At 34.8% G+C, this 10708-nt stretch overlaps 2 protein-coding genes across 5 annotated transcripts; both read right to left on the bottom strand.

Annotated features, from left to right (window-relative positions):
• Nucleotides 1–289: 289 nt before the first annotated feature.
• On the bottom strand, nt 290–1892 carry LOC142540159 (protein BUD31 homolog 2). The gene is made up of 4 exons (XM_075646118.1): nt 1737–1892; nt 1250–1351; nt 915–1102; nt 290–595 (listed from the first exon to the last, which is right to left on the bottom strand). Exons 2-4 carry the CDS (start codon nt 1341–1343, stop codon nt 440–442), a joined length of 438 nt encoding a protein of 145 aa, XP_075502233.1. The 5' UTR covers nt 1344–1351; nt 1737–1892; the 3' UTR covers nt 290–439.
• A 462-nt stretch (nt 1893–2354) lies between these two features.
• On the bottom strand, nt 2355–10149 carry LOC142540157 (double-strand break repair protein MRE11). Of its 4 annotated transcripts, XM_075646110.1 has the most exons (23): nt 10066–10149; nt 9791–9861; nt 9530–9665; nt 9032–9189; nt 8566–8656; nt 7960–8079; nt 7799–7867; nt 7621–7712; nt 7380–7482; nt 7188–7295; nt 7003–7065; nt 6862–6933; nt 6625–6702; nt 6446–6508; nt 6302–6362; nt 5358–5440; nt 4944–5057; nt 4710–4787; nt 4328–4399; nt 3973–4232; nt 3734–3854; nt 3440–3643; nt 2355–2667 (listed from the first exon to the last, which is right to left on the bottom strand). In XM_075646110.1, exons 2-23 carry the CDS (start codon nt 9805–9807, stop codon nt 2635–2637), a joined length of 2196 nt encoding a protein of 731 aa, XP_075502225.1. In that variant the 5' UTR covers nt 9808–9861; nt 10066–10149; the 3' UTR covers nt 2355–2634. The 4 variants fall into 4 exon arrangements, with proteins under 4 accessions (XP_075502225.1, XP_075502227.1, XP_075502228.1 ...); XM_075646112.1 differs by lacking the exon at nt 9032–9189; XM_075646113.1 differs by lacking the exons at nt 9530–9665; nt 9791–9861; nt 10066–10149 and having other exon boundaries at nt 8552–8656; nt 9032–9053.
• Between the last annotated feature and the right edge of the window lie 559 nt (nt 10150–10708).

Genomic DNA, 10708 nt, shown 5'->3' with positions numbered 1-10708 from the left:
TGGTAGCTTAAGGAAACTACTAAATAGATTGGCAAGCAGGAAATAGCGTTGTGTAGGTTGCGTTGGTTTTCTGCTGCTGCTACTGAGATGATAAATTTCAGTGTGCAAAAGCAAAACCAAGTGTCATATATCTTTACTTATTGTATTGAAAAATTATGAAAGCCACATTTAGAAGACTTTTCTGTAGATAACGATTTTTCCACCAAGGAAGAAGGTGAAACTGTTGCAGCTCTCTCGAAGTGAAATCCCGTGTTGATCAGAGTGCAATAGCAATGTAGGCGAAAGTCAATTCAGGTCTTGAAAGTTTTTAATAATCAGATGCGCATAACAAAAAGTACACAAAACACAATCCTAAATACCAGAGATAAACACTCCCAACCCTCTCACATTAGCTTAACAGCATTACAGCTTAAATGCAGTTTGGTTTTATCCATCGGCTTTAATCTCCACTTGCACAACCCCTACAGCCACAATGCGCGCATTCTATAACCTTCTCCTCTCGTAAATGCTTTGGGACTCGGCAGACACACGTAGTTTGAAAGTTATGATCACGGGGTTGGATACACTTCAAACAGCAAAGCCTTTCATAGCCCGGCTGCAATTTACACAGCAACAATGAGTAATGCAGTATGGGAAAGCAGATATAGTTCATTCAAGGGCTATTATTAACATAAAAACTGAAAACACAAGAGTTACGCCTTTGAAAATGTCAGGAATTTAAGCTGATTATTCAACAGTGTCAATCTAGAGTAGGTTCCACACGCCTACAAATGTGGTGTTTGGGACCATTGTAAAGTTCAGTGTGCAAAAATAGATCTACAGCATATTTTGAGCACATGACGACGGCCAAGACATGTATAAATTTGAGGAAATTTCGAGGAAGATTACAGAAAATTCAGACTTGATCAGCTAACCTTTTTCCACTTTGCAATTAGATTACGATCAGCATATCCTTGATCCAAGCAGAACTCATACAATTCCTTGGAAATTTCTTTCCTCCTGATATAAAGGTCAAATATGTATCGACTCTTCTGGTGGGCAATTTTAAATATAGGCCACAAGGCTTCACATTTTCTTTTACCATCATGTGGATCATTCTCCGCTGAAGAAGAAAAGATGATACGAAAAGGAAATGAAAGCACTATAAGTTTCCAGGAAAAAAAACCACCTGCGACATGCAACGCATACAAAATGGGGAAACAACGAATCTGTAAAGGGAAAAACTCGAGTAAGATTGGTATAAAAAAACCTTCTCTCATTTTTGCCTGCAGTTCGCGTAGAGTAGGTTCAATCAACTCCCAACCCTCTGGGTACTTCACCCTGTTCGTCTTAACCTTCGGCATGATTTCCTCTGCCAGAACCATTAACAAAAAAAATCAAAAATTCTGTTGAAAGAATGAATAGGTGTACTACATGGTTAGATATCCATTTTCGCACGCCCACGGTACTTGAGAACTACTTTTCGCTCAGGTAAATTACAAACGAAATACGAAACTTTTCTAGGGTTGGACTACCGGCCGCTATTTGGGACTTGAAAATTTACGTAGGTTTAAATCTTCTAAAATCTGAAGAAAACTTGTTCATACTCAATTCAACCCTATATTACTAAAAAAAAAAAACTAAATTCCTTTTTGAAATACAACGAAAAACAGCAATTTAAACGCAGCATCAACCTCGAACGTCATAATTCATGCTAAAATAATTAATCTTTAATGATTATAGCTGTTGATGTCTACCTGATATAGAGCTATTCCAAAGGTACGGGGTGTCCACCGTTTGCCTCCAGCGACCGACGCGATTAACCACCACTCAGACCTGAAAGAGGGCGTCGTACAAACTGCAGGTTAATAATATATGCGGGTTCAATTCGGATATATTTTGCCCACCCAAGTTGAATATACGGCCCTTTTGCGTAAATTAAATATGGTTTAAATAGTGCACGTACACACCTATACCCAAATATGGGTTGTGTTCGAATGAGATAATTTAAATTTTAAAAAATATTCAAAAATATAATCTAAAATATCTCTATAAAAATATAAATTTATAATTCATTGCAACAACTCAAAAAATATTTAATCAATATTTGAAATAAAATTATCTAAACAAAATAATAGATTTGTTATTATAAACATTAAACTCTTAACTCCAAATTCATACATCCAAATATAACCTTTAACATTTTTTACCTCATAAATTGTTTGGATGAAAATATAAAATTGTTTTAAAATTTAATCGTACAATATGGGATCCTTCGAATTTATTTTTAAATCTAATACATTAATGTCAAATTCCGTCGCGGGAAATGGAGATACTAACTCAGGCAACGACTGTCACAATCCTCACATCTTACGTATATAAATTAAACTATATAAAGTAATGAGGTAACAGAACCAGCGAGTCATGCTTTGGTCATCATACAAAAAAGAGTAGCGATAACCTCCAAAAAAATTCCAAGTAATACACAAAACAGTAATTGTTGCAATAGACATAGAGAAAAGAGTGCCATTTGAATTTTGAACCACGATCATTTACACCAATATCACGTTAAAGCTACGCCAGCTCATTGTAATGATTCTCGACTCACATGGATTCATGTCGTTGCGTCCCTCTGGGATATTTCAGGGAGGTTAGCTACCTTCTTAAAGCGCCGTAGTTTCTTGTCACCTACACAAAGAAAAAAAAATTTAAAAAGTTACAGCAATAATATAAAACTCCGGAGGTTAAAGTTTATAATTTTCTATATGATCCACATATACATGTTGGAAAAAATCAGGACAGAGTCAATCACACTGGGGTTAAACTCCAAGAAATGACTCGTGGGATTCCATTTCGGGGTGCCAGGTTTCCCAAAAACCAAAGATTTAGCGCACTTGTTTCTTTCGAGTCATCACCAGTTGAACTCTTTCTCAAGTTGTGCTTCGATGGATTTGAAATGATGAATTTCAAATTTCTTTTCTTGTTTTGATGAATAAAATATAAAGTGAAATTCAAAGTAAACTCCATATCAAACTCGTGCAATTTCAATAGTGAAATAAGTCTCATTTGAAATTCATCCTAAAAATATTTTCCCAAATCAAATCTATCCTCCCTCCAAATGAAATTTATCAATTCAAGCACAATCTTAGTTAATTAACAATCAAAGCTAATTACACATATTTGTTTGAGTTCCTTATTGACGAGACAACACTGATCCTTGGGTGTTTGGGGACTAATCCTTTTGTCAAGCAAAAGTAATCAAATTAAGATCTAGAGATTCGATTGCACTTGTGAGATCTATAATAAATACACATATCTAAGAGGGTAGAGGATCGCGGGCATGTCATACTTGGAATAGCTCTAGTTTCCATTTTTTCGACTTGTAAACCATAGTACAGAAACATGAGCAAAGAAATCGAGAAACACGAGTGTTCCATTCAAAGTAGTATATATCAATTACCCGAGGTTGAGGTGTACTAAGTTTCTTCACTATTTCGTCGTCGTCGTCTTCTTCTTCTTCTTCTCTACTAGTAAGCAATCTTTGAAGAGAAGCAGAAGAGCTATCTGATTTTCTTCCCCTCTTAGAGGCTGCGGTAGATCCTCTACCCCTTCCCCTTGAAGCAGCTCTTTTTCTTCCCTTGCCTTGGAGAGGTAGAGCATCATTCTTCAAACATACAAATTATGACCCAGAATCAAACAAAAAGGAAAAACAAAAACTTACAGTTAGAGAAATAACTTGACAGTTTGTCCATACCGAACTACCATCAATATCTTTTGAGTCAAATTTCTCAGTTTCGTCATTTGAATCTGAGTCCACGATGTCCTCATCATCAGCCAAACTCTGAACTGAAGCTGATGTAACAGTTGATGCAGATCTAGGGAAATAAATATCATGTAGAAATTCCTCACAGAAATGAAAAGTTGAAAGCATTTTCATAATTAAAACAGAACAAATCAAAAGGCAGCCTCTAGACTCTAGGACATAAAACTGACCTTCGTGAAGGACGTAAACTCAGGGCTGCGTCTAATGTTGTTTGCTTTAATGTACTGGAAGCCCTGCCTCTACCTCTACCTCTTCCCCTTCCTCTGGCAATAGTTTTACCAGCTTCTGATGAGTCGTGAGAGGTCCTAAAAGTTTGTGACAGATCTTTCTTTCCTTTCCCGGCAGACTTTGTGCCAGCAAATAGAATGGCATCCTCGTCATCGCTGAAGGAAGCTTCATGTCCTACATTACTCTTTGTGTTTGTAATGTTCTGATGGAATCGACCAAGTAACAAAAAATAAATAGATAGCCAAGCCTACATCTTATATATCTTATTTCGCACTAGGCAATAGGATATAAGCATACCTCAGACGATTGGCCGCTAAATGTGAACTGTTGTTGGCCTTCTGTTTTTGAGGCTCTTTCTTTTACACGTTCCTGCAAATAATTGTGTCCAAATGAGAAGGACCCAGTTCAACTAGAGAATAATTACAATTCGAAAGGTGTCAAAACATTTGTAATAGCACAATGGGGGGAGAGTAGTGTGTGGAAAAATAAAAGAACCTGTATTATACTCTAAACAAGAGTTTACCGGCCTATGCTCTATCATGTGGGTTTTGATTGTATTACATATGTGCTTGCGCACATTTTCAGATAGGGATACAAATTCAAGGACATGGTTATAAGAATTGCTGGAACCAAGAGCTGACAAGAAAAATGCAAGGGGATAAGTAAATAATATTCTTGCCTCTAAACATTCTCCAACTTTGACAATTATGTCCTCCTCTTCAAACTTTTGAATATCCGAATCCCCGGCAATCCTATTCTGTCAAAGGCAAAATTTTACATCATTGGTTAATTGTTGTGATTAAAACAACTATTAACCAAACAACCAAAATTGATGGAAATGATAATAATTGTACTGCTACACAACAAGCAGGAATGTCACCAGACAAATTGAGAATAAAGATACAGCACTTACGCGAGTTTCTTCAAGGTTATATTGCAAACAGGAATAAAAGGCCATTTTATCATCTTTGTTGACAAAATTGTGTAATGCAACGTCCAAGTCACTGACAGGGAGTATCTCCATTTTCTGAAAAATTATATGGTGAAAGTGGGTCCAAATAAAAGACCAAAAAAGCACATAACATAAACACCAAGAGTAATATATTTACTGTCATGTATTAAATGGGAGCGAATGAAAATAAACAACACAAATGGTGTTGGAGCCGAGCCATATTCTTAATCTTAATTTTTAAAAAACCCTTTTCAAGTATAAAAACTTTTGACAGTAATCATTGGATCAAGTTTGGTTTCAATGTTCTGGATCCAATGAGGATTTGATTCGAAAGTATAAAAAAAGAAAAAGAAGGGATAAGATTCAATCTATTACCAGATTACTCTCGGCAACTAAAGCTTCAATGTTCTGTTGATTCAGCTCTTCTGGTCGAAGCCGTTCAGAATCATCAATTTTATCTAGGGCGCAGCATTACATAGTTACCATTTATCAAAATAGTTAAAAAGAACAAGGCGGGTATAAATCAAAAGGAAAAACTAGATTTTCCAGCTCTTGTCAAAATTAATTTAAAAATGGAAACCGGGTTGAGTTGTATATTTGGTTAGTATATTTTGCTACTTTTTTTACATGATAAATGTCCATATAACTGAAGTGTCTAAATTTTTCAAAACACAATTTAAGTATCAGATTTCTACACTCTACATGATATCAGAGCTCGTCTATTCACTGAAATTTTTTTCTGAATCTCTTTATTCATCCAATTCCACTTATCTCCCTTCCAACCAATCAATCATGTCATCAATCACCAAAACAAGTCATGTCTTTTATATAACTTCAATAGAGAATTCTATGTTAGCTTCAACAGCCGATTTGTGGCACATACAAGCAGCATATCGACCGAACGGAAGGGATCATTGGAAGTGGTCACAATTGGTGGTTTTTTGTGTTATCGAAGCGGATGAACAATATGAATCTACTTTTCACCTTAATAATTGAAATTAATCTAAAGATTGAGTATAACATATTGACAAACATGCTTAATTCGTGTAGTGACACTTCTCATAGGCCAATGGTCAAAGCAATGAACCTTGGCAATCTATCAAGCTCAATTCAAGGGGATAAAAAAACAAAGAGCTTTGAGCAAATTGAATGATCTAATTTTCATTAGAGGTGTTTTTATGAGAAACAATCTTTCTTTAGGAATTAGTAAATGTTATGCTGCAATATGAGAACAAATTTTCCATAAGGAAACTAGAAAACAGCCTTGCAGCTGAATAAAAATGAAAACATCAAAGAGTTTAATGAGACATATCATTTACCTTCAGCTCGACCTCTTCTTGATGCTTTGGAAAATATAAGGATATCTTGAGGATTTGCAACCTATATATCGTAGAAAAGCCATACAATTCATCATTCATGGAACATTTTGGGTGTCTGGTGGGTTGGCTAAATGTTATACACACCTTCCCGACATATTTTTGACCAAATCTTTGTGGGTTTATCGTCATGAACCCAGAGTAGTCTACCTACACAATCACAAGAAAGGTTTGTAAAAATACATATGTTGTCTAGACCAACAATTAGGAAAGGATGGACCATGCGGAAAAGGCCAAAAATATCCAAAAAGAATACAATATTTCACCTTCACTCTAACTAAAGGAAGCTTGAGCTCTGCTTTGTTGATAGCCTTTTGACTAGATTTATCGATCAGATTCCTGACCTTCAGAAATAAAACAATCTCAAAAGAATAAAAAGGCCTCAATGAAAAAGGTAGCATGGTATCACGAACCAACAATGCAACAAATGCAGAAGAGGTAACTTGTTTGATTGTGTTTATCTGATAGGATAAAAAGATCATGGACAAATGTGAAGCCCTTACCACGTTATCCAAATATTCTAGGATAGAATTCTGATCGTTCGCATCAATATCGGGTTCATCCTTTAATACTACCTGTATGTTAATAATTGAGTACCTCAATGGAAATTCATCCACTTGTGGAACACATAAAAATGTCTCTACCTCTGTATATTCAAAAGGCCTCACTGAATTGAGAGGTATCTTGGTTGGTCGATATTGATTCCCCTGGTAATGAAATCAAATTTACAAAATAAAAACTGAAAAAATAAAAAACAAAAGTAGGGAATATAAAAGCAAGCACATGCAAAAATATTTAATGTGAAGAAAAAACTGAGGTCAATAACTACCTTAACCTCTAGAAGAAGGACATGCTTTGGTTTTGATTCACCGTCAATGAGCGAAGTTGCTACAGATGAACCAGGTTGAGTAATGTGGAAACCCATGCCCGGGACTTCCTGTCATAAAAAACACACTCAATCGGATTCTTTAACCAAGTAACAACAGGTAAAACCAATAAAAATGCCTTAAGAGTTCAGAACCTGAGGATCAACGAGGCATTCATGCTCATGTCCCCATACAATAAAGTCCAAAAATCGAGGCAGAAAGTGCTCGTTTATAGCATTTTTAGGATTTGCTTTCACTCTGAAAGCAAAATCCAGAAGTTATTACTTAACAAACTACTGAAATATTAAACTCGATATATTATAGCCCGATTACATGTTTGAGTCAATTCAAATTGTTCCACATCAGTTCCAATAAAACATAAACATCCACTGGTACCTATTTTGATGAAGTACAAGCATGCTGAACCAGTCCGAAACCTGACAACCTTCTTGAGCTTCAGGTCTCATCCATTGCACAGCATGAGGTGTCTAATGCACATAAAAGAATCATAGTTAGAGAACCTAGTTGCAGTTAAGACACTGACTGAAAATACATAGAATCATAGAAAAGATACCTGAAACATTCGATTAAGTCGTTCATCTCTGATATTCCCTAGGCCATAAAGAGCTACAGATGTTGAACCCTAAAATTCATGACATAGAAGCCATAGGACAGAAATTTAATAGATGCAAATGCAACCGAACCAGTTTTCACACAAGGTATTGTGGCCCATACCTTTCTCATAAGAATAGGACAAAGAGTGATCTGCCCAACACCAGAACCTTCGAGAACCATTTTTCCAAAATAGTTCACAAGATTACATGCCGAAAGAATATCAACAGCAGAAAGATTGTCCTGGAGACAATAGCAGACAAGGATGCCCAAAAAAAATGTCTGAGATATAGCAGAATTTTCTCATATTGCAGCATAAAAAGTGTATAAAAGAGAGATAAGGAAAATAAACTCATGTGGATCAGAAAATTTTCACCAATATCATCATCAGAGTTCAGATGCAAAAATTACACCACGTCAATATTCAATATGGTCACAGTAAAGTCAAGAATGAAATTCAGAGAATGATAGATGTGGATAGAATCAGATAAAAATTTCTTAATGAAAAGAAACTATGTCGGATAATATATCCTCGTTGGCACGAAAAAAGGTCCAAAAATATCATTAATTCGACTGAAACTTTTCTGTTCCAGTTACAATATTTGTTCTGACTCAGAGGTCAGGATTTCAGATTCAAAGAACTTAATCGAGAAATTTGCTATATTATGCATCCATAAAACATGATTTTGAAGAGAGAAACATGCAATGAGTTTACCATAGAATCCATACCACTCCAGCAGGATCATCGTGATTTCCATGAATGCTGAAAACGGGCAATCCAACATTGAAATGAGGATCTTCATAGTTTACATGGCCGAAGCTACATATAGAGAATATAGCAAAAATACAAATTGAGTGATGACATCACCTAGAACAATTAAAGTAACATGTTTGAAATATGACAGTGTGGACAAAGTCTACAAGATTATTAATTAACAGATACTTTCAAAATTGGTGTTAGTGTGACCCAAGTCTACAAGTATTTCTATCAAATTCGATTTTTTTAAGGTTGTTAATTATAGATTAAGCTCGTTTAATTATAGATTAAGCTTCGTAGACAAAGAGATGCAAATAATGGTACCATTGAAGTCTTGAACCTGAAAATGCATGGCATCGATCTTAGTAAAAAAAGGTGGAAAACAAAAAGTCCAAACTTTTGCTTGTAGAAAATTGAATGAAACGTGTAGAAGATTACGAATTTGCGAAATTCACAGTCTGGTCACTGACGACTTGAAACTGAACAGGACGATCATTGAGACAGTGACGACGGAGGATTTCAATGGCTTTCACTAAGGTAGACCGTGAAGGCTTGTTCTCATGAAAAAGATCACCGCCAAGAAGTATGAGATCTACCTAAAAAAATAAATAAGAAATCTCAATTGATGCATATGTAAATAAAAGTTTGTAAACTACAAGCACGAGTATTGGAGAGAAGAAGAAGAAAATGGGCCAAAAAGAAAAAAGAAAAAAGAAAAAATTGTAACAGGTGATGGCTTTCAGGATTTTGAAACTCTTGCATGATGGATTTGGAAAAAGAATATTTGAAGAACTGACAAATAATATCAACACAAGTATCAAGCATTGCTACAGAACCATCTGGGCACAAGGGAATGCCTCCTATAAAGTTTGATTATGTTTTAGTACTAGCTGTATAGAAAAATGTGAGAACACTGTTAAATTAGAATATATAAACCTCTTTTTGCTCAGCGATTGAGCAAATTTCCTCAAATGCCTGAAAGGAATCATGCCTCCGGATTTCATCCTTCTCCATATAACCAAGATGACAATCCGTGGCCACTAATATCCGAAGCATGTCACTCTTATCTTCCCTGAAATTCATTTAGAAAGAAAATTATTTTTTTGCTTATTTAGAAGACTTGATCAATTTCTGAATTATGATATATTTCAGAAACGGTAAAAAAAAACATGTAAAGTGCTTCTTTTCATGTTTCACCTCGAAGATTCCGCCATTCCGCGTTAGCAGAGTTTCCCCGGCTGAAGCCTGCTATTGTCAATATAAATTACCTAAAACGTAATAGTAAACGAGATTTTTTTAAAAAAAATTATTGTTGACTTCAAACAGCTAATGAAACACGATCATTCGTCCAGAACAACTAAAAATGCAATGATTGTACAAAACCCTAACAATGACATGGCCAAAAAAGGAAAATTCAGCGACCGCGTAACGAATAAAATTGCAGTAGATGATTAATTGAATAAACAACATACAGTTTACTTCAAAGCGTCGAGTGGGAGGAGGTGAAGTGGAGACATGAGAGCGGAGTTGACGGCGCGAGAGCAGCGCAGCTCGGTAAAACGACACTCTTTAAAATAAGAAATGCAATTAGAATTTTTCACTCGTGTTTGGTAAAACGACACTCTTTCTTTAGGTGAATTTATTGTTATAATGGAAAAAATAATACCTCGTCTCGGACATCGGTATCGGATAGATTGCAAAACGTCTTAATTTTTATTTCTTTTTTATTTGTTCAACTAGCCTTCATTGGTAAGATATATCTATATCAGAGACATTAAAATATTCAATTCTATAATTATATTTCTTACTTTACTAAAAAAATTTATGTCATTTTATTTTTAAACTTTCTCAAGTTACTCCATATTTTATATAGAAAAAAATTTAAATAAAATTTTTCTTTTAAATCGAACAACTTTTCTAAAATGTAATTAATTTTGTGTTAAATGTTTAATATTATTTAATCAAATTAAAAATAACAATAACACATGCAACGCGTGCGCATAAAGCGACATAATATATGTTGTTTCATATAATTAATTATCAATATTAATGAATATGAATATTTGAAAAAAAATAATAAAAATAAAAATAAAATAAATTGATTATAGATCGTAC

The sequence above is a fragment of the Primulina tabacum genome, chromosome 3 (genome assembly GCF_025594145.1).
Source record: "Primulina tabacum isolate GXHZ01 chromosome 3, ASM2559414v2, whole genome shotgun sequence".
In the NCBI taxonomy this organism is placed as follows: Eukaryota; Viridiplantae; Streptophyta; class Magnoliopsida; order Lamiales; family Gesneriaceae; genus Primulina; species Primulina tabacum.
Note: the sequence above shows the minus strand (reverse complement) of the source record. Positions and strands in the feature narration are given on the sequence as shown.